The sequence below is a fragment of the Megascapheus bottae genome, chromosome 16, assembly GCF_031878675.1.
Source record: "Megascapheus bottae isolate mThoBot1 chromosome 16, mThoBot2.hap1, whole genome shotgun sequence".
Taxonomy (NCBI): Eukaryota; Metazoa; Chordata; class Mammalia; order Rodentia; family Geomyidae; genus Megascapheus; species Megascapheus bottae.
This window is the reverse complement of record NC_143524.1, coordinates 11,255,961-11,280,174: the sequence shown is the minus strand read 5'-3', so window position 1 is coordinate 11,280,174 and position 24,214 is coordinate 11,255,961. Positions and strand designations below refer to the sequence as shown.

Genomic DNA, 24,214 nt, shown 5'->3' with positions numbered 1-24,214 from the left:
CCAGCAAAAAAAAATGAGAAAAGAGATGGGTGGAGAAGAATGGGGGAGAGTGTTAAAGGAAAGACACGAATCATGATATACTATATTCAACTCTATTCAACTCTGAATGGCAACTCCATTGTACAACTATATAGGGATAATAATAAAAAAGACAATTATTCTATGTTTTCTCATATAAATGGGCAAAAATGAGTCAAATGCAAAAAGACAAATATCACATATTTTCTCTTGTGTAGAGATACTAGGTAAATAAATACAATCAAACAAGAAGATAACAAATTCAATTTAGAAATGCTTTGTGTTGGAAGGATCTGGGGAATACAGGAAGGAAGGCAAACAAGGTAGTAGGAGCTTGGGGGAGATTTTATGTATGTGTTTTACACAGTAAAAAAAATCTAGGAGTCTTCCTTAGACTTTTGAGAAAGGACTATTATGAAGTCAGAACTATGAGTTATATACTTTGCTAACTTTAGGTTCTTCTGATGTTTTTCCTTCTCTTACTCAAGGAGGAGCCAAATCATAAACAGAAAAATTTATACAAAAATTAATTAGACATAGTGATATCTTACAATTGCTTAACATTAATCAAATGATTCATGCATATTAAAATAAAAGACTGTTCATAGTTTCTAAATTTCCAATGTTCGTACTTAGATATTGAAGAATATTTGCATTCTTATGTGAAAGTGACAGTAATTTGGAAGATATTGATGAACATTATAATGATTCTCAGTCTTTCTGTGCAAATCATTGTTATCAGACAATACACAAATAAAGGTTTATCAAATATTTGTTACCCAAATATTAAGAGATTTTTCTGGGAAAGGAAAGAGAAAATAAATTCCTAATACTTCACCAATGCTATACCATTACAGACATTGTATTTCACTGATACCACAAAATGATAGAAAGCTTCAAAATTGTCTGTATTGCTATTTTATTGTTTTTGAATCCACCTTTATAATTACTATTCCACATACATTTGACTCAAACAATGCTCATAAGAGTTTTTCCCCTTGGGTCCCCTTAGTTTTTAAGACAGAGTATTCTCAGCAATGTATCACTAGAAGCTGCCTTTTGTCTGAAGATTCATGGGAGAGATGGGATTTTTCCACATCTCCTTTATGTTTTTAACTCAAAAAAGCAAAACTGTTGAGCATGAAGGACCATCCTGATTTTCCAAAAATCTGCCATCAGAAGTATTAGAAGTAGCATAAATTATTTTCCTTACATTGGGGTAAAATGTTTGATGTTTGGAACAACCTTATTATGATACATGTTTAATTCTTCAAGAGAGGAGATAAGGCAGTCAGGAAATTAATGGAAAAGTCAAATAAAATTGACCATGAATTGTTATTTTTTATTGTATTTGTTCAAATGCAAGCATTCAAAGTAAGAATTCACGAGCATATACATCTAGTTTAATTGTAGATCTACCTCCAGATACTTGTGAATCCACTGCCTATAATACTTCCAGAAAACAGAGGGCAATAATATAATATTATGAAGCTGTTGATTCATGGTGAAGGTAAGATGGACATATTGTTGGAACTATATCATTGGAAATATTTGGTATATAGATATTTTATTCAAATGTAGTAATAATTATGCATGCACTCTTCCATTTCACAAGGTTCAATGCCATACCTATTAAAACTACCTATTAAAACTCTTGATGGAGCTTGACACAATTTATGTACTCTCAAAATTTTAATCCTATGCTTATTTCCCCGTATTTATATTTCAACATTTGCTTTCCTTTCTTCCCATCTAACACTAGTTGAAATATTTAGGGAAATTATACATCAATGAGATCTTTTTCAAAGTGTAGAAATAATACGATATATACAAGAGATGTATTCGTGAAGATTAAAGTTTTTCATTCTTAAAACCTTGCAGAGTTATGTGTGTGTATATATATATATATAATATATATATATAGGAAGAGAGAGAGTGGGGGGGAGAGTCTGTGGGGTGACGAAGGGAACAATGAAGTAAGAGGGATTCGATGAAAAGAGGGAGAGAGAGATTTCAGTATATTACAAGATGGTAAGGAATTTGAAGAAGGTTGAGACTTGGAGCTTTTAGGAAAATCCCTAGGTTGCATGGAACTAACTGCTTTGAATCAGCTTTGGCCATGATCTTTATTTTCCTGGACAACTGTATGACAGCTCCATGCATACGTTTTAAGAGATACTAATGTTTGCATCAGCATCAGGTAAAATATTTTGAAGAAATCACAGGATTCTCCCCCCCATTTAACAAAAGAAATTCTAGTTTGGCTCAAGTTTTACTCTGTAACATTAATAAAAATTTATTTAATGATTCCTTTTTTTGTTATTAACTCACAAAACTGTCCTCATAATTTCAACCAAGGACAAAGAATTATATTAGAACTCTTAATGGGCAGTTAATGTGTTATTCAATCCTTATGAGGCAGAAGACAAATTTCACTGCAGCTGAAATTTTGCACATATGAAGTAATGATTTTATTTATAAGAATTTTCTCCTTTCCAGTGGATTTTCTTAAGGACTGTTCTGTAAACTTGCTAGTCCTTTTTAATGTACCCAGACTCATTTTTATTTTAGAATAAATATGGTAAGAAGATGATTAAGTTCTTTCTGATTACATTAGAATACCTCGGGAGAACAAAATGTTCATCTCTAAGAATGAAGAGGTTCACAGAGCCTCTTTCTTGGGTTTTTTCTTTCTCTCCCTTCCTCCCTCCTTCCCTCCCTCTCTCCCTCCATCCCTCCCTCCCTTCCTTCTTCCTCCTCCCTTTCCTGCTTCTCCCCCTCTGCCTCCTCTTTCTCCTTTTTCATTTTGATTTTGTGAAGTCACTAAAGGCAGAGATTAAATAGGGGTTGCAGGTCATGATTTCAGTACAAGATGTCTAAAATACTCTATGTCCTGTCACAGTGTCACTAGACAATGAAGAGCTCTTAAAAATATTTCTAGTATATTAGCTCTTACCTGTAGTAGAGTTTGTGGAAATAAGATGATTGTTTTACAAAATTAAAATCAATTTGTTCAATTTAGATGCAAGAAATGAGACTCCTCAATGGCCTTATTGCCAGTCTGCCCAAATCTGAAACTTGCCCAAAGATGTCATGAAGAAAACACTGAAACCTTGTGTTATCTAACCCAAGCTATTCCTCTGCCTTCATTAAGAGTAATTGAAATTTATCAAAAATAAACATGAATCCTACTGGTTTATCAAATCTCAGGGGCAAAATTGGGATTTTAGAAATAAATTACATGTGATTTCGGTGGGATAGGATAGAATTTGTGAATATTATATAGCTAACAATGACAAATGATTTAGTGTAATATAATACATATTTGCTTGGAATGGTGGAGAATAGTAGGAATTTTACTTCATTAGTAATAATATGGCTAAGCTAATGGAAGCATAAACTTGATCCCATCAGATACACGATCATATCTTATGCTGTATATAGTATCTTAATTATTTAATATAATTTCCTAATAATTCCTCTCCACTACTTTCTTCAAAAAAAATAAATACAAGAATTGTGCCCATTAGGTTTCTATTAAAGTCAAATCAAATATTTTATTCCAGTCCTGAGGCTTGAACTCAGGGCATGACCGCTGTCCTGGAGCTATCTCAAGGCCAGAGCTCTACCACTTGAGTCACAGCACCACTTTTGGCTTTTTCTATATATGTGGTTCCCAGTAATTGAACCTGGGTCCTTGTGCATGGTAGGCAAGCACCCGAAAACTAGGCCAAACTCCTGGCCCTCATACCATATTTTTAAATAAATTTTTATAAAAATTCAGGTATATATTATGCTTTCCTTAAAAATATTACTAGAAGTAAAATGATGTCTTTAATGTAAAAAGGTTGAAACACAAATCCTGCAGTAAATTTGCCAGTGAATTATAACTCCCTGTATAGGAGTTTCAGATCTGGAGAATAGACAGTGAAGGCCAACTCTGCCATAAAAGTTTGCTGGACTTCATTTCCCCAATATTCAGCGTAAGCAGTTCTGGAGATGTGGCTCTAGCCATAAAGCACTAGACTGGCAGGATGATCACCAGAGATGGAATCCCAGTGAAACACACACACACACACACACACACACACACACACACACACACACACCAATCAGAATGTAATATACTCTGTATAATATATGATGAATTAGGTTCTTTGGGGAATGGCAGACTCAGCTTGACTTCATGGAAACACAGAATGTTACTGAATTTGTCTTCTTGGGACTATTTGGAAACAAGCAAACAGAGCTAGTGTTTCTGTTCTTGTTCCTGCTCTGCTACCTGGCAGTCATAATGGGAAATGTTGCCGTCATACTCACCATCAGCTGCAGCCATCTCCTGGAACAGCCAATGTATTACTTTCTCTGCCACCTTTCCCTCATGGACCTCTGCTACACATCCACGGTGGCTCCCCGACTGATTAGAGACTTAGCTGCCACGAGAAGAGACATTTCCTACAACAACTGCATGGCACAGCTCTTCACTGGGCACTGGCTGGCGGGTGTGGAAATATTCATCTTGGTGTGCATGGCTTTTGACCGTTATGTGGCCATTGTCAAGCCACTGCATTACCTGCTCATCATGAACAGGAAGAGGTGTCATTTGCTGATTGGGATAGCCTGGGGACTTGGTTTCTGGCATTCCATTGCTTTGTTGCTTATGGTACTAAATTTACCATTCTGTGGTCCTAACGTGATAAACCATTACATGTGTGACATCAAGCCTCTTTTGAAACTTGTCTGCAAAGACATCCACATGGTTAGTATCCTAGTGATTGTCAATTCAGGGACAGTATTAGTTGTGATTTTTATTGTGCTGTTAACTTCATATATACTCATTTTCTATAACCTCAGGACCAGGTCATCCGCAGGGCGTCGCAAAGCTCTTTCCACCTGTAGTTCTCACATAATGGTGGTAGTCTTGTTTTTTGGGCCTTGCCTTTATACCTACAGCCTGCCTGCGGAAAGTGCAAATGAGGATAAACAAATCTCTGTGTTCTACACTATGATAACCCCCATGCTAAATCCTCTCATTTATACTCTCAGAAACATGGAGATGCAAATGGCCATGCTAAAGATATGGTGTCAAATGCCACATTTTGAATTAAATTAATTGGGCAACAGTTGTTATGCTTTGAGTTCTACATTCCCAGGAAATTCACACTGAAGTGTTCATGTAAACATCAAAAGTTTTCTTTTGTGGCTGGAGGATGGAATGATCTCATATGTTTTATCCATTGGAAGAAAACCCCCTACAATACAATCACTTACTGTTATTTAGATTGTAACTTATGTGTTAAATGATTATTCTAGCTGAGACATAAATAGGATGATTTGAAGTTTTATAGAAATTTCCTCATGGAATACCTTCTTCTGCTTTGGGTTTTATCTCAACAGTGAAAAGAATGCTTAGAACATGAAGGATGTGAACTAATTCAGAACAACAAAATGGAATAATGTTATATAAGTGGGAACATTCAATCATAGCAGTCCTTCTTCAAAATATTATATTAATCTCAATTTTCTTTGAGATACAACTTAATTTTTCCTTGTTAATTAGAAATATCTCCAAACTGTGTCGTCTCATGTACTGATCTCCAAACTTACCACACTGTCTTGTGGCATGATGACAGTATTCTTTCAGCTAATGGCACCCTTAAAAACTCATTGAAAGTTTTTATCTCTATATTGCACATAATTGAGTTGTCATGCCTCTTTAATACTTTTCGTGTTCTCGCCCCAACGTGGTCTGTGGTTTTGTGTGTATGGGTTGTGTCTGCATGGGATGGAAGCTGATCATAAGGCTTGAACTCTAGGCACCATCCATGAGCTGTTTTGCTCAATTTGGTGCTACCATTTGAGCCACAACTCCACTTATGGCTTTTTTGGGGGTCAGGGGAGTAGTTAATCAGAGATAAGAATCTCATGAATATTCAGGGTATGGGAGTTCTCTGCTAGAATTCTGTCAAATATGTGTCCTATCCTTTTAGTTGTCTGCTCTTCTACTCCCTCTCCCTCAATACTTATCTGTCTCAAATTATATCTTATTTTGAGTCTCTGTCTCTGTCTCTGTTTCTCTCTCTCTGTCTCTCTCTGTCTCTCTCTGTCTCTCTCTCTCTCTCTCTCTCTCTCTCTCTCTCTCTCTCTCTCTCTCTCTCTCTCTCTCTCTCTCTTTCTGTCTCTGTCTCTCTCTCTCTCTCTCTTACTGAATAGGTGATGTACAGATGGGTTCCAGCCACCTAAGTAAGGTAATGAGTACATTTATTTTTGAACAGCGTTATCTCCTCCCTCATTTTCTCTTGCTTTATCTATCCTCTAACTCCCTCCACCAAGGCATAAAATTCATTTCCAAGTTAATGTCTAGTGATTATCACTGTTGCTTTGTTTCACCTTTGTCCTTTGTCTCATTTCTGTGAGTTCCTTTCCCTTCCCCAAATCAGATAAACTTACATATAAAACAAAGAGTACAAAAATTTTAAAAGATATGACAATGGAATAAATCAAAGGAAAAAGAAAGGAATAAGAGTATACTAAAAATAAAACTCTTGTTTCCATTTCTTGGAAATTATTACTATAAGTGTCAATTTATATGGTCGCATGCACAGAGCAGTTGAGTATTGTTCTCCTTTGCTAATAATATCCTAGACATATTCTAGTTATTGCAAATAAAGGAAACCATGTAGTCTATGTTTCTTCTGGCCTGGCTTGCTTTGCTTAAAGTAATTTTTCTTAAGTCTTGCTATATCCTTATAAATGGTGCGATGTCATTCTGATGGAAGCATCTATTCTGTCTTCAATCCCTGAGACTCTTTTGCTGTCAAGACTTTGTGTTTTTATTTCCATGCCTTCTAACTGGCCATTGTTGATGACTTCTATTTTTTCATTCAAGTTTTATTTTAGGTTTAGTATGGACTTCTTTACTATTTGTTTTGTTTCCCAGTGTCTTCTCTCATTTCCTTCCACGGATGACTTTTTCACTGGACTCCCTTATTTTCTCTTGGAATTCATCTAGCCTTCTGTTTACAAACTCCGTGCAATTTCCACTAATCTTTGGTTGATTTGTCACATGCACAAATTTTCTTGTATAGGCTTTCTCTCTTGTCATTAATCAAATTTATCAGTAGTGTTTTAAGGACAGTTTTGAGGACAGTTTTCTAGGCCCTTGACTTCCTTGACTTCCTATTTTCCTTGTATCTCAGTGGTTAGTTCTGCCCATTGGAAATCCTTCTGGTTTTAATTTTTTGGGGTGAACTGTGGTGTTACTAATAGGCTGATCTCTGTGTTCTTGCCTGATTAGCCTGTCAGTGGTTTGATATTCTGCTATGTGTGATTTGCTAGTCTGGGGTGAGATGTTGTTGAGATTTAAGTGCGGGATTGGAGTGGAGTTGAGATACTGTAATGTTAACACTCACCTATCATTTGGAAATCATTGAAGTTATGCAGTTCGGGATGGAGAGGCATTGTTTTTCAGAGAGATCTATGGGTGAGAGAAGTCTAATGTTATGGAGGACTTAGATGAAGGAGGAAGTAAAAGAGGGCATGAAATGGCTGCAAAGGAGGAGACAGATGAGGGATGTATTCTACATCACTGAAGGAAATCAGATTGAGAGTAATTCCTCAATCATCTGAAACACTAATGTTGTCTACTCAGCAAAGCCTAAGTCACTTCTCAGTATTCACTTATCTAAACACACCCTTATTTTTGCAGTGAAGAAAAGATTATGCACATTTGTAACTGATGGGAATTCAATTCTAAGAGTCAATATGAAAAAAATACAAAATGTTAAGTCAGCTGTAGGTATTTCCCTATCTAAACACACCTTTAGTTTTGCAGTGAAGAAAAGTAGATTATGCATATTTGTAAGTGATGAGGAATTCAATTCTAAGAGTCAGTATGAACTAATAAAAAAAAACTGCACCTAAAGTATTTCACATTCCTACCCTCCTTATATATGGCTATTCCTCTGTGGCTATTAATTTCCTTCAAAAATTCTGAATAACACATTCATACTTTTGCTATGAACTCTGTCTTCACAATTTGAATAAAGTACAAAAACAATGTACTATATTTTCCATGTTTCATTTTTTAGCCAATTACTCTGATAAAAATGAATGGACAACCAAGTGATCATAGAGTTGCACTATTTTTCCTTTTTATTTTAATGTAGGGGATATTTGTCAATGTTGAAAATATCTCTTTTTCACCACACATGACTAATGTACCTGAAAGTCCTTAAATTCTTGTGTTGTTTGTTGTCCATTTTTTATATCCAGAATTTCCCTTTCACTTTCTTTCCTAATTTCTCTTTACTTGTAACATTTTCTTGTTTAACACTTGCTACTTTATTTACCTTAATTGTATATGTGTGTGTCTTTGAGCTCTTTTATCTTTGAGATCATTTAGATTTTTATTTGTATTTTCTTGGTTTTTATTTCCTTTGTCTAATCTCATTGTCTTGTCTTGTTTGTGTTGTCTGGTTTCATAAAGCTGCTTACAAATGTCCTCTTTCAGTTCATGGAATGTTAACCTATTTTTAAGTGTACAGTTTCTTCTAATTTGATGTTGTTCTGATTCTTTGCTGTCATGATGATGTGTAGAAGAGATTTACTGATTTGAAGAAACTCTGTGTGATCTGATTTCCTCCCTTTGGGTTAATCTCTATATTTTCATAGGATTGATATTGGGCCAGGTTGATAAGATTTGTTCTCCACTACTCTTGCTCCCTCTTCCCTAATCCACTTGAATAGGTGGCAATTTCAACCATAATTTGATTTTTATAGCCAGTAAGGAGTGATTGCTAATGACATTTACACAGCCAATCTTGTTATATATATAGGGGCTCAAGGTACTTATAGTGTACTATTAGAAGGCTAGAAGAAGAAAAATCCTAGAAATAGGAAGAGAAAGAAGAGAGAAAAAAAGCATGGCAGATGGAGAAAAAGGAACTACAATGTGATAAATTATTTTTCCCTTTCAATGCAGAGCACTTTCATTTTTTTTGTATCCCATTTGTCTATTGGTCTATTTTTTGGTTGCTTATATTTTTGGGGTACACATCTAAATAATTATCTTTTATTCCAGGAGTGAGCAATATTGTTCCATGGTCATTCTATGGTCCTCAAAATAGTTAGGTCTCACTCTGTCAAGGTACCTATACGCAGATCAGTTACTCTAGGAAGTTTGTCATAGCAAAAATTATATTAAATGCTTCAAAGTAGTAGCACATTTTGTGTGATCCTGTAACTTGCTTTGCTGATGTTTTCGGTTGACTAAAATATTTGATGTTTGTGACTGGAATTCATGGAGTAAAGTAGAAACAAATGGTACTTGTGAGTCCAGATGCATACAAAGGTTACATGACATTTACTTTTGAAGAAATATTACAGAATATTCCACTACACTGTTAAAAAACATTTGAATATTCATTTTGCAAACATAAAATGATCAGAAATAAATGTTTATCATTAGGAAATTCCTGATGAGTAGAAATATCTTCAACTGTACTAATGAGGTGGAGGGTATAATGTAGCTTCGAGTTCATACACTTGCTTAGCCTAGCTTGCTTACTCAGGAATGCAAAAATAAATAAATAAAGCAAACAAGTATTCATGCTTTTTTGTAGAGAGCCATTGCAATCGCCATTACAAGATGGCGCTGACATCACCTCCGTGGTTGCTTTTCTGAGTTGTTTATCTAAAAGTTTCCAGGAAGAGATTTGACTGTTCATGCCCTTAATGCGTGATCGGAAGTATGCATGTACCCATATTGCTGTGTGTCCGGAGTGTGCTGGAGATATGCTTGTAGTTGATTGGATGTTAGTGTTTAAGGAAATAATTGTGATTGGTTAATAGGCCTATTTAAGGTCTATGTTTGAGGAAGTTGGGGTCGACCCAGCATTGCTGTACTAGCTTGCTGAATAAACTGCTGCTCCAGAAGAAGTTACCTTTGTCGTGTCCTTCCTTGCCGGCCGAGGGAGTCGCGACACTTTTTCCCTTGAGGACATAATGAAAATAGGATGTGGGATTTGGCGGCGATCATTTCTTTGCACAAGGACTAGAGCTATCACTTTCTCTGAAGTATACAGGATATGGGAAAAAGAGTTGCATAAGCTTCATACATCTGTCATAATAATGTCTGCCCTGAATGGGTTTTGAGAAACACACTACAGAGATTTCTCCTTGCTGGGTGATTACAATCCATTTGTAGAACTGTACTGACAATGCAGATCTGAAGAAATGCTGAGAGGTGAGTGATTACCATGAGTGTGTATAGATTATTTTTAGGTAATATTCACTGCCTTGGGAGGCAATGAAAATACAGTTTTAGGATACGTTCTGTAGTTAAGGTTTTGCTTAGCAACTACGCCTGAAAATGCTCAGGGAGAATTTGATCTGTACAGAACTTGGTGGGTTTAGCTAGAATAAAAAAAATAGAAGAAAAAGTATCACTGCCTCAAACTACTTTTCTGTAGCTTTGTGACGCAAAAGAAGTCATTTGGAGGCTCAGACCTTAAGATTATCATGCTAAGGGATACAGGTGTTAGACTTGCCCTCAAATCTCTTTTCTGTGACTTAACTTGGTTATATGACTGAGAACATACTACTCATATTCAGGTTTGAAAGATTAAAGCATATCCCAACACAAATTTGTGAGTAGTGCAAGTCAGCTCTACTTTTGAGAATTGCCTTACCTGTTACAGAGTCTTGAACTGATTTGACTTGCAGTTTTTATACAGGAAACTATTCTAATCTATTGTCTTATTTTTTCTCAGATAATAATTTTCCACTTAAAATTGGATGGCTAAAATAAGGCAGTACTGAAACTCAAGAGCTGTCCCAGGTTTGACTAATGAATTCAAAGATATAGAGAAATTTCAAACTTGGAGATGTTTTAATATTCAATTTTAACATGCCTTTATTTTTCTTTTGAATATACTTTTATAGGACATATCAATAGTCATGAATTTAAGCTTGGGGTCAGAATACTCAAGTTTTCAGATCTGGTCTGCTCGACACAGGCTTATTACTCCTTGCACTTGTACAAATCTCAAGTACTATTTTTCTTCATGGTGCATTAATATTACCATAGTAACACTGTCAATAATTCACTCCTTAATTCTATTAATTCAGGATTGGGGTTTCAGTAGCATTGTACTGTATAATGCAAAAGCATCAGCCTACATTTCAACCTCCTTTCCTGCAAATCACGTTTTTTCTCCTACGAATTTAACAGTCTGGATTTCCCTATTTCATGGGTTTAGCCAAAAGATTTTTTTTTTCAGTCATGGGGTTTAAACCCTGGGCCTGGGTGCTATCCATAAGCTCTTCAGCTCAAGGCTACAGCCCTACCCCTTGAGCCGCAGCTGGTTCTGTTTTTCTGGCAGTTAATTAGAGATAAGAGTCTCATGAACTTTAGTGCTCCGGCTGAATTTGAACCTCTTGAATAGCTAGGATTACTAGGATTACAGGCATGAGCCATTGTGCCTGGCTGGCCAAAATAAGACAAATACAGAAAAATTGACCACTCTCTCATCACAGATTCAAAGGAATTTGACTTGCCAAATACAATTTTTTGTTTCAAGGCTAATTGTTTTGGATAATGTTCCTTATGGCACAGTATTAAAAGATTTCATTGAAGATTTATTGGGATTTTCCTTAAAGTGTGTTGTGTAGATTGATATGATTGTAAGACAAGGTACTTTTTGTTTTACAATGTCAGCAATGTAGTTTTCAGTGGATCACTAAGACAACAATAAAATAGGAAGCTAAATTTCATGAAATACTATTTCAAAATGTTTGAATCATCCTAAGAGAGAATCATCTTTTATTTTAAAATGGAGATTTCTGTATTAATTCATGTCACTAATTCAAAAGTCAAATTTGGTTAATTCATATTCAACTAATGAAATTGAGCATGATAATACTGTATCTGACTTTGGTACCTGGTATATTGTATAGATGTTTATTTGAAATAGAGAAGAGTAGAGGAAAAACAAGATAATTGGGAGGGGCTCGGAGGAGGAGAAGGGTGAGAAAAATATGGGAAGGGGTAGCAATGTTCAAAAAGGACTGTAACTACTATCTCACAAATGTAACTGTAACCCCTCTATACATCATCCTGACAATAAAATTCAATGACAAAAAGTAACAGCTATGTACCTTGATAATTTTGAGTCCCAGAAAGTACCAGTACTCTTTGCCAGACACTATAGTATTTGAAACTGTGTCATACTAGAAATAGGTATTTATCAAAGTAAGAGTTTAATGTGATTGAGCAAAGGCATAAGAAATACCATTTGATATATATATATATATATATTTCCTGAATGAATTAAACCCCAGTTTTTTATTCCTCAGATTTTTTTGGACCCTGATATAATTCAGTAAAATAAGTCAAATCAAGTTAGTTCTCAAAAATAGTTAATGCCTGATGCTGGTGGCTTATTCCTGTAATCCTAGCTACATAACAGGCTGAGATTTGAGGCTCATGGTTCAAAGCCAGCCTCCAGCAGGGAAGTACATTAGACTTGGGTCTCTAATTTACAACTAAAAAGTCAGAGGGCAGCTGTGCCACAAGAGCTCAGGGACAGTATCTAGGTCTTGTGTTCAAGTGCCAGGAATGACTACCCCTTCCATCCCCAACACACAGACATAAGTAACTGTCACGATTTGAACTGAACACTGTGGCTGTGCCAACAGAACCCTGGAGGAAAGATGCTCACAAGTCCTGTCTTTTCAGGTGGTCACAAAGTGCCTTCACCAGGCTGGACCATGGGAAATAGGAATAATGTCACCTTCTTTATTCTCCTGGGGCTTTCTCCAAACAAGAACGTGGAAGCCTTCTGCTTTGTGTTATTCCTGTTTTGCTACCTGGCGATTTGGGTGGGGAATGTACTCATCATGATTTCCATCACCTGCACTCAGCTAAGAGACCAACCCATGTATTTCTTCCTCAATTACCTCTCTCTCTCTGATCTCTGCTACACCTCCACCGTGACGCCCAAGCTGATGACTGATCTACTGGCGGAGAAGAAGACTATTTCCTATACCAATTGCATGGCGCAGCTCTTTACCACGCACTTCTTCGGGGGCGTGGAGATCCTCATCCTCACAGGAATGGCCTATGACCGCTATGTGGCCATCTGTCACCCCCTGCGCTACAGGGTCCTCATGAGCAGGGGGAAGTGTCGCTTGGTTCTCCTGGCCTGTTGTACTGGAGGATTCGCACACTCTGCCAGTCAGTTTCTTCTCATCCTCGTCCTGCTATTCTGTGGCCCCAATGAGCTGGATCACTACTTCTGCGACGTGTTCCCTTTGCTGAAGTTAGCCTGTGCGCACACTCCCTCGCCCGGTGCCTTAGTCGTGGCCAATTCGGGCGTGATTGCTCTGGTGACTTTTGTGGTGTTGCTGCTGTCTTACTGTTTGATTTTGTACACCCTCCGGGCCTACTCGGTGGAGAGCCGGCGCAAAGCGCTGTCCACCTGCAGTTCTCACCTGACTGTGGTGGTCCTGTTTTTCACCCCGGCTTTATTCGTGTACATTCGACCGAATGTGACCTTCCCTGAGGACAAAGTGTTTGCTCTCTTCTACACCATCATCGCTCCCACCTTCAACCCACTGATCTACACGCTGAGGAACACAGAGATGAAGAACGCCATCAGGAAAGTCTGCTGCCATCCGGGGCTCCTCAGTGGAAGATAAACCCACCGGTTGTTTCTGCTGCTCAGACTCTGGTTCCACCAGGACACGACCTTTTGGGAACGATTTTCTTGTCCTTCAGTGTTTGGAGAGTTGGAAGAGCAAGGAGAAAACGCATGTCATCCTACTGCATGAGTCACACTCCTAGCCTTCTGATTTCAGTTGGTTTTTCAGACAGGTGCTCCTGGCTGGCAAATAGCAAGATGACAGCTAACTACTTGTCTCCTGAGTAAGTGAAGAGTATAGATGTGTTCAACCACGCTCAGCTTTTGGTAGGTAACAGTCATCCGCACTTTTGGTCCAGTCAAATCTCCAGCTGTGATCCTCTTATTTCTACCTTCCAAGTAGCTGGAATGACTGGCCTGTGTCCCCACACTGGCTGCAAATGTGATTCTTAGTCCTTCTCCCTTCCTTCTTCATCAGGAAGCTTAGACTCATGCTATACAAAATAATGACTTGCTTAAAAAGTAGAGGTTCATAGGATGCTGAATTAAAAATTAAGACAGATATGCGTTTTGACATCCTTCACCACAGAAAAAAGTGGCAAAAATATTGATTTCAAATTTTAAACCAAAAAAGGAAGCTTATAAAACCATAGGATATTGCCCATCTTGGCAATATATAGTTCAGGAAATTTTGACAAACTGAGTATATGTCTTGAACAGCAAACAAATTAAGAGACAGAAGCTCCAGTGTACAAGAATTCCAGCTCAGTCCTCTCTATCAGGCTTGGATTCTAAAGGTAAATCACCATCCTCACCTCTAAAATCTTTTACTGTTCCTTTCCTTTCAGAATGAGAAAGTCTTCTTGTAAGTCATTTCTCATATTTGTGATTTAGTTGATTGTTTTTTTTTGCCAGTCTTGGGCTTGAGCTCAGGGCCTGAGCACTGTCCTTGGACTTTCTCAAGGCTGGAGCTCTACCACTTGAGCCTCAGCACCACTTCCGGCTTTTTTTCTATGTATGTGGTACCGAGGAATTGAACCCGGGTCTTCATGCATGCTAGGCAAGCACTTTAACCACTAGGCCAAACTCCCGGCCCCTAGTTGATTGTTTTCTTAATGTACACTATGTCATTGTTTGAGTACACATATGATTAGATTTCCTTTCTTTCTTGTATAATTTTCTTTTAGGGCTATCATATATAGTGATGATTTGAATGTTTACACCCTGTCATTTTCAATTGTGTGTTATCTATTGTTTCATAATTGTAGTGTGTGTAATCCTCAAGGCTTAATTGTAAGTAAGTATGCATTTATTTTGATACTTTCCCTTAATGTATCCTTAACGCTAGATGAAACACTTTAAATTGCATCCCTTCTTAAACCAATGTGATAAATATGGCATATGCTACTAATTTATTTGACATGGGTAAAGAGAAGAAATCAGAGACAGCATTATTTTATTCAGTGGGACATGGACAACAGTAATAAGGAAAACTTAAAAAAAAACCTACAAAGTTCTCAGGAATGTTTCATCAGTTTATTGCAGCAAAATAAATATACTGAAAACAACCACTGGGAAACTTTATCAAATTAATCAAACAGGATGCTCTCTATAATAGACAAAGTCCTTAAATACTTAGTAAAGAGGAGAAAATTCTATATTATTTCTACAAAACTTCCCGAGGCCCTGAAAAAAATAATGATGATACCTAATGCAGGCATACCTGGGATTCAAGAAAATGGCAAATTCCATTCCTAGCCAGAGCAATAAGGCAGAAGCAAGCATAAAGGAGATCCAAATAGGGAAAGAGGAAGTGAAACTTTCCCTCTTTGCAGATGACATGATTCTGTATTTAAAGAACCCTATAGACTCCAATCCCAAGCTCCTTGAGCTGATTCAAAACTTTGGAAAAGTAGCAGGGTAAAAATTAACCCTCAAAAATCAACTTCCTTCCTCTATGCCAACAGGGAGAGGAATGAGGCAACAATCAGGAAAGCAACTCATTTTGCAATAGCCTCAAAGAAAATGAAGTACCTAGGAATTATTTTAACTAAGAATGTAAAGGACCTTTTTGATAAAAACTTTAAAACTTTGGAAAAGGAAATTAAAGCAGAACTAAGGATATGGAAAAACCTCCCATGCTCCTGGATTGGAAGAATCAACATTGTGAAAATGACAATCTCGCCAAGGGCTATCTACAAATTCAATGCAATACCCATCAATATCCCAATGTCTTTCTTTAAAGAAATAGAAGAGGCAATCCAAAAATTTTCATATGGAATAATAAAAGACCCCATATAGCAAAAACACTTCTTAGCAGAAAGAATAGCACAGGAGGAATTTCAATATCAAATTTTAGACTCTATTACAGAGCTATAATAATCAAAACAGCTTGGTACCGGCACAAGCACAGACCTGAAGAAGATCCAGATATTAAACCACAGACGTGTGGCCACCTAATCTTTGACAAGGGAGCCAAAAAAATAGAATGGAAGAAAGACAGCCTCTTCAACAAGTGGTGCTGGCAGAACTGGTTAAGCACCTGCAGAAAAATAAATTTGGATCCTTCTTTGTCACCCAGCACTAGAATTAACTTCAAATGGATCAAAGACCTTGAAGTAAAAGCCAACACACTGAAAACTTTACAAGAAGGAATAAGAGATACACTAGGCCTCCTTGGCACAGGTGAAAACTTTCTCAATAAGGACCAAGAAACACAACATATCAGAGAAAGGCTGGATGAGTGGGACTGCATTAAACTAAAGATCTTCTGTAAGGCAAAGGACATAGCTAGTAAATTAATTAGGAAGCCTACAGAATGGGAGAAGATCTTCACCAACCACACAACAGATAAAGGCCTTATATCTAAAATATATCAACAGCTCAAAAAATTGAATCAATCCAAAACTAATCTCCAAAGTAACAACCATCCCATTAAGAGATGGGCCAAAGACTTAAAGGGACTCTTCTCTGAAGAAGAAACAAAAATGGCCTATAGACACATGAAGAAATGCTCAACATCTCTGGTCATAAAAGAAATGCAAATCAAAACAACTCTAAGATTCCACCTCACTCCAGTTAGAATGGCCTGGATCAAGAAAACTAATAACAACAGATGCTGGAGGGAATGTGGCCAGGAGGGATCACTACTACATTGCTGGTGGGAGTGCAAACTCATTCAACCACTATGGAAAGCAGAATGGTAGTTCCTCAAAAGACTAAAACATAGAGCTCCCCTATCACCCAGAAATTCCATACTTGGCATTTACCCAACCGACCAGAAACAAGGACATACTAAATCCACCTGCACAACAATGTTCATTGCAGCACTATTTACCATAGCAAAGATATGGAACCAACCCAGATGTCCCTCAGTTGATGAGTGGATCAACAAGATGTGGTATTTGTACACAACGGAATTCTATGCTGCTGTCAGAAAGAATGACATTGCCCTATTTGTTAGGAAATGGAAAGACTTAGAAAAAAATCATGTTAAGTGAAGTAAGCCAGACTCAAGGGAACATGGGCCAATAGTGTCCCTCATTTGTCATAATCAGTAGAAACCTTGGGCTCTCCTAGCAGAGATTTACAATAGAACAAAATCTAGAGACATTAGGCCAAATAGTATGACAGTAAATGTAAGGACCTCCAGGATAAAGAAACAAAAGCCATATAATTAGTGACTGTTGTCCTTAATGTACTATGTTATCTCTCATCTCTTTTGCCATCCTAGCACAATTGGGTAAGATTTATTCTGAAGAAAAAAGAAAATAAGTATGAAATGTGTAATTTTTGTCCAAAAACATAACAGGCCACTGACAAACATATGGAATATAGGAAGAAGTTGAATTTGAAACTAATATTTCAAAGTATGTCCTACAGCCAAAATATCCCATTCATTATTCTCACTACTTCTCTGCTACTTCCTCAGCCTTACATACACAAGCAGTCTCCTGAAAATTCTCTCTGTGTTCACTGACAACATACTCTCATGAAAGACCCAAATAGCCTTCTTCCTTTCTTATTTGAGTAGCATCTTATGTTTCCCAGTCCCCTTTGTAGAGTGGTGCCCTATCCTACAATCAATAAATTCAGTCTTCGGATCCTCATCTAGCAGATCGATGATTATCTTGGTCTAGGCTTCTTCCCCAATCTTCCTTCTTACCCTCCTTCAAATTCATCCTGCTCTGTTGTTTTTGGTTTTCCTCAAATGTGAAAGAAATGCACTTTCTTTCCCCTTACTTATATACTTATTTTTTGTATTGCTAATTTCAAAGATCAAGAAGCCAATTACCTCTGAAAATATGCAGCCTTTGCAAAGCTATGCTTTCAGTTGAATCTCGATGTATTTTCTTTAACGAGAGGTAAATCACAAAGCCTGGTGTGTGCTACCATGTCTGTGATGCTTGCACACAGGATATTAGGTCAGATGGATTCTAAGTCTAAAGCCACCGTGATTAGGGCACAGTTGCCTCAATAACAGAGGTAGAACCATGCCATGTGGATTCTACTATACCACATATTCCATAGTAATGTATTACAGAGGTCAGACAAACTGAAGATAATACAGGAGCTACTTAAGCAAGGAGACAGCACCTCTCTTCCATCCAAGAAATTAGGGTAGCATTCTCTTGCCTATATTTATTATGTAAGGTCTGGATGGTAATATTATATTAGCTATATACAAAACAGATCATATTGTGCAGTTATTTTTAAATATTGCTTAGATCTTAAAGTGCATTTTGATAAGTAGGAAAAATGGCTGGTTATCTGACACCCAACACAAAGAATGACAGGTGTGATGAGAAGAAGGCCCCATCCCCAATTTTATCTATGGCCTTAACATAGAATCCATGTGTGTTGCTCACTTATAAAAGCAAATTGAGATCATGACGAAATCAGATTTGCTAGCCACCCGAGCACAATTCCAAAATGTGTTCCGGTGTTATCTAGCCTGAGGTATTACAGTAGAAGATACAGGCGAAAGAGGAAGTCAGACTTAGATCTGTGAAGATGGAAGAAAAGAGCCACAGGAAACAGGCAGCCTTAAAAACATGACAAAAATAAAACAAGGAAATAAGCTTTTCTCTGGAGAATTGCAAGGATTCACTGTTCTATTGACTGTTTTTGTGTTGTATGAAACAAAGATCATGGATAAAGGGCAAAAGGAAAAATTGAAAAAGTATTGAAAGGAAAGGAGATACTAGAAATAGTAAAAGAAAAGGGAAGATTTTTGTTGGCTTAGGAAATCTGAATTGCAGTCCAAATGTAAATATACTAAGGTCAACATAGTTGCAACATGGGTTGCAATTAACCTCAGTCTTCTGCAGAAATGAACATATATTCAGTAACAGGAAGCCAGAGAACTCCAATAGTAATGTTGAATGTACCCTGGTCTCTTCAAACAGAATTTCAGGAGTGGAACAATTAAAAATGCAGATATTGTCATATTGTTTAATATGCATTTGAACAACACATTAGTTCAAGGAACTAAAAATACAATCATAAAATGAATTCTTGAAGTTGCAATCAATGATTTAAGTTAGAGTTATGATATGCTTGTTGCTTCAGTTTTATATGTAAACTATTTATTTTATTTATTTTTAAATTTGAAAAACACTGGAAATTAAAGCCCATTGTTAGGCCTTCAATTTGGTTTAGAGTATGAAGAAAGACATTTGGGAAAAAGCAATCCCTAAGGTCATTATCAATTTTTTTTTTCTTTAAGTAGATGCATCAGGCAGAGGAAAGTGGGCATTTGTTGCTAAAGACACAGAGAAATGGCAGATTACAGGTTGGACAAAACAGAACACAGTCTGTTTGCTAGCTTCCTGTGAGTTGAGCTTATCAGAGTTTATGTGGGTCTAAATTATTCACTCTACACTACCTTGCTTCACTTCTGACAGATGCTCCCACATTATCAAAGAAACCAGAAAAAATAAATCTCAAGCCTTGGACAATATCGGTGAGATTGTCTTTTTGTTTCTAATTGTAATGGAGCAAGTTTTTTTGGAAAGGGAATTCAATGAAGTTGCTAACTGTTGTATATTTAGAATATGATTGCAGTGTAATTATGTTTTGAAGACAGGCGAGAATGAGATTATTGAGAAGATAGACAAGCTAGGCTTGGTGGTCCCCATTTTTAATCCTAGGTTCTCAAGGTTCTGAGAATGAAAGATCATGATTTAGGGCAGCCTGTGCAGGAAAGACTTACCTTCAGTCAATCATCAAAAAGCCAGAAGGAGAGTATGGCTCAAATGGTAGAGTAGACAGTGTCCAGGTTCTTGAGTTTAATCCCGAGGATCGCCGTGCGCGCGCGCGCGTGCACACACACACACACACACACACACACACACACACACACACACAAAGATAATAAAATGTATAGATGCATGGAACGTGAGATAGGGTAGCATAAAGTTGAAGAAAGTGCCAGTGTTTTGAAGTACCAGTTTCTATGATCCTATGTGAAATAGTGAGAAAGTGGAAGAAGGGAGTCTTGGAGAAGGATTTAAGGGAAGTAACTTTCCTGTAGGTCATTACTCTTTAGAAAACAATAGAGTTGGTGCCTATTTGGAGTAAACAATTTGTTCTGGAGGAGAATCAAAACAAAAACAATTGTTGAAACTATTCTGATTAAGCCTTTCTTAAATTAAAGTTTCTCCCATTGCAGAATAGTTTTTAATAAGTAGAAAAAATAAAGGAGCATGTCAATGTTAAAACATAGGAATATGTTTGATTCTGGACCTGAACTGTAAATTTCTATTACTCTCATAGCCATTATTATTTTCATTGTTTGTAAGGAACCAGAAAAAGCAGATGGGTGGTGACCTCACTACCAACTATTTATAGACAAAATAAAAATATAGCCCTTTACTTCCATAGATTTTAGATTTCTGAGACACAATCAAATATTTAAAATACATATTTTATTCTTAAAATCTTTATAATTATAATTCAATGGCCATTTATCGCCCCCAAAATATGTCAACAAGACATATGGGCTCACATGAAACTGAAAACATTAAGATATAGGAAGACATGTTCACCTTGAAGGGAAGAATGCTTTCCTTTCTTTTTCTGTTTTTGTGTTCCAATCAAGGCATCAATGACAAGTATCAAATCAATGTAAATAACACTGGGCATCCTAAAGGATGCTCAGTTTGAAGATGAAGGAATCATGCGAGCCCTTCCTTCCTGCAAAATAATCACCTTAAAAATCACCATATATTATATTATGTGTGCCTCTCTTTCAGGATTTGCATCTCTTGCATGCTAACAGAATGGTTCCCTTTCAGGACTGGCAAGAAGTCAAGGGATAGTGCACACTTCTGTCCTTCATCAGAGAGCAAAGGAGGCTGTGTGAAGCTGAATGAGCGACCCAGGTTCCAGCATCACTATTTCAGCTGTGTAATTGTGTGATTTGATGTAAGTCTTCTTTCTATGATTTCACTCTTCTCTTTTTTTTTTTTTGCTTTCTTCTACTATGAGAACTTGAAATCAGACAAGGTGTGGCACATTTATTTATGTGGGATCTGAATTTTGTATGGAAAAGAACCTAGGAAATTTTTTTTTGCCAGTCCTGGGCTTGGCTCAGGGCCTGAGCACTGTCCTTGGACTTTCTCAAGGCTAAAGCTCTACCACTTGAGCCTCAGCACCACTTCTGGCTTTTTGCTATGCATGTGGTACCGAGGAATCGAACCCGGGTCTTCATGCATGCTAGGCAAGCACTGTAACCACTAGGCCAAACTCCAGGCCCGGAAAATTTTTAATACTTAGCTTTTGGTGGATTCTTCAGTGGCTGTGATTTCCGGGTAACATTCAGAAGAAGGAAAATGTGAGATACGTTTTTCAATTTTATGTCCAAGGAAAAGCAAATATTTTCATATATAATCATATTGCCCATACACAGACATTGTTACAAACTTAAGTAGAGAGTGCCTTTACAAAACAAAGATGGAAAGAATTTAGAGAAATCCTGGTGACAAGAAACTCAGGGATTTGGTCTATCTCTCTGGGTGTCACTTTCTCATTTCAAGGAAAGAAATAAACTATAACCTGGAGATAATTAATCAGAATAGATGTATTTCAATTTTCTTGCTTCCAAAGCAAGTACCTAAAGCTCAGGTCTTTTCCATGTTCAATTACCAAATTATTTGTTTATTTTGAATTAGAAATAAGCTCTGACAAACAATTGTTTTCATAGGTCTTTCATGTAATCTCCCTGTCTCCTTATGGACTCACTCCATGGAGAAAGCAAACAATGTAACAGAATTCATTTTCTTGGGTCTGTCCCAGAACCCCCAGGTGAGAGCAGTTTGTTTCCTGGTGTTTTCATTTTTCTACACAATCATTCTTCTGGGCAACTCCCTCATAATGCTGACAGTTTGTCTGGGTAACTTATTTAAGTCTCCTATGTATTTCTTCCTCTATTTCTTGTCTTTTGTGGACATTTGTTATTCATCTGTCACAGCACCCAAACTGATTAGTGATCTGTTAGTGGAAACTAAAACCATCTCCTATGGGGGGTGCATGCTGCAAGTCTTTGGAGTCCATTTCTTTGGTTGTACTGAGATCTTCATTCTGACTGTCATGGCCTATGACCGGTATGTGGCCATCTGCAAACCACTACACTATATGACTATCATGGACAGGCAGAAATGCAATAAAATGTTGCTGGGCACCTGGGTGGGTGGGTTCTTACACTCCATTATCCAGGTGGCTCTGGTGGTTCAACTCCCCTTTTGTGGACCTAACGAGATCGATCACTACTTTTGCGATGTCCACCCTGTGCTGAAACTTGCTTGCACGGACACATATGTGGTTGGTGTTGTGGTGACAGCCAACAGTGGCACCATTGCCCTGGGCAGTTTTGTCATCTTGCTGATCTCCTACACTGTAATTCTGCTGTCTCTGAGAAAGCAGTCTGCAGAAGGCAGGCGCAAAGCTCTCTCTACCTGTGGCTCCCATATTGCTGTGGTCATCATCTTTTTCGGCCCCTGCACTTTTATGTATATGAGGCCCGACACTACGTTCTCAGAGGACAAGATGGTGGCTGTGTTTTACACCATCATCACACCTATGCTAAATCCACTCATTTACACGCTGAGAAATGCAGAAGTAAAGAATGCAATGAGGAAACTGTGCAGGAGGAAAGTAATCTGGGAGGCTACAGGTAAATAACTCAGAGTGGTCACTTAAGCTGGATAATCTTCAGGTAACTTAATTCAGTGTTTTGAACACTGAGGAGTCACAGTCACCTCACAGGATTTGCAGAGGAAAAGAAATGAGAATGAAATGGTGTACACAAAAAAGTCGTGACCATTATTATTTTTATACTGTTCATTGTTTATTTCCTGGCACCAGTGGGAAATAGCAAATGCTGTTATTCAGAATCTCAAACATGAAGATTCTGTTTTCCTCATGCTTTTAGTGCTTCATTATTTTTATTTTGTAGCGGAAAATGTGTTGCGCATTATCTGAGGTTGTTTTAGGGTTTAGAAATATGGTTGGAAGATACTGAGCTCTTCATAGGTGTGGATGAGAGCCCGTGACAAAGCAACATGTCTGTGGTAATTTTTGTAAAAATCAAGTAGAGGAATGGAACATGAGGAGAGGAACATGATCAGAAATGATCATAAAATATCAATAAGGTAAAAAGGATCTGACAGATAAAAGGCAAGTTGTCATTCTTGGGTTTCTGAAAAAGTTTTTCCCATATATTTTCAAACAATGGAAAGATTGGATTGTTTGACCTCTTTGTCTCTTTTTTCCATGTGTAATATTCCATGAATATACTTCTAATGTTGGACAAGTGTTTCCTATGTGAATGTGTAATTGCCTTGGCAAAATATTTCTATTTCTCCATGAGCCACAACCTGCGATATGCTTTTGTAGTGAAGTGATCTCTGTATGTTTCTGTGGTTGTTTCATTTTCTTTTCTTCAAATGTAATTTCTATTCCTGTAAATAGGATTGTGTTTATGGTTAGAAAGCAAGTATAAAAGTGACACCTTTGAAACAATACTGTTGTTCAAAAATAAAATTTGAGAGTAAAATTTCAGATAATATTTATCATGTAGCCACCTGATGAAAGGAAACAAAGAAAAGCAACCAAAAATAATAGCAAGAAATTGTAATCCTATTCTAAACTTTTCCTGGAACCAAAGTTTTCATTCCAGTTCACTTTTCTGTCCTATCATCCCATTTTCCACTTGAATATTTTTGGAACTTTTTATTGTAAATGTGATTTACAGAGGGGATACAGTCACATAAATCAGAAAACGGGTACGTTTCATTTTGAACAATATCACTTCTTCCTTTGTTCTGTTTATCTCCTCCTACCCCCTCACATGTTGTACAGTTCACTTTCAGTCATGTCTAGGAAGTATCACTTCTACATTTGTTCACCCTTTTTCCACCATTTTTATGCTCCCTCTGAGTCTCCCCAAACAAATAAATTTACATACAAGACAAAAAGCACAGAAATCCAAAGCACCAACACAGGAGAAAAATAAAACAATAAAAAATCTATTGCTTCTAATTATTAGAGTT

General features: G+C 37.2%; 3 protein-coding genes across 3 annotated transcripts; all 3 read left to right on the top strand.

The window, feature by feature from the left end:
• The first annotated feature begins 4,204 nt into the window (after positions 1-4,204).
• Positions 4,205-5,131, top strand: LOC150052815 (olfactory receptor 4P4-like). Its single transcript, XM_090349227.1, has one exon. It carries the CDS (start codon positions 4,205-4,207, stop codon positions 5,129-5,131), a length of 927 nt encoding a protein of 308 aa, XP_090205353.1.
• A 7,658-nt stretch (positions 5,132-12,789) lies between these two features.
• LOC150052814 (olfactory receptor 4P4-like) lies at positions 12,790-13,719 on the top strand. Its single transcript, XM_090348874.1, has one exon. The coding sequence runs from the start codon at positions 12,790-12,792 to the stop codon at positions 13,717-13,719; it is 930 nt and encodes a 309-aa protein (XP_090205000.1).
• Positions 13,720-21,893: 8,174 nt separating this feature from the next.
• LOC150052813 (olfactory receptor 4S2) lies at positions 21,894-22,844 on the top strand. The gene has a single exon (XM_090348873.1). The coding sequence runs from the start codon at positions 21,909-21,911 to the stop codon at positions 22,842-22,844; it is 936 nt and encodes a 311-aa protein (XP_090204999.1). The 5' UTR covers positions 21,894-21,908.
• Positions 22,845-24,214: the final 1,370 nt, after the last annotated feature.

Bases quoted from the DNA above. Each gene is read 5' to 3' on its own strand.
- LOC150052815 (XM_090349227.1), top strand. From the start codon at position 4,205: ATGGAAACACAGAATGTTACTGAATTTGTCTTCTTGGGACTATTTGGA.
- LOC150052813 (XM_090348873.1), top strand. From the start codon at position 21,909: ATGGAGAAAGCAAACAATGTAACAGAATTCATTTTCTTGGGTCTGTCC.
- LOC150052814 (XM_090348874.1), top strand. From the start codon at position 12,790: ATGGGAAATAGGAATAATGTCACCTTCTTTATTCTCCTGGGGCTTTCT.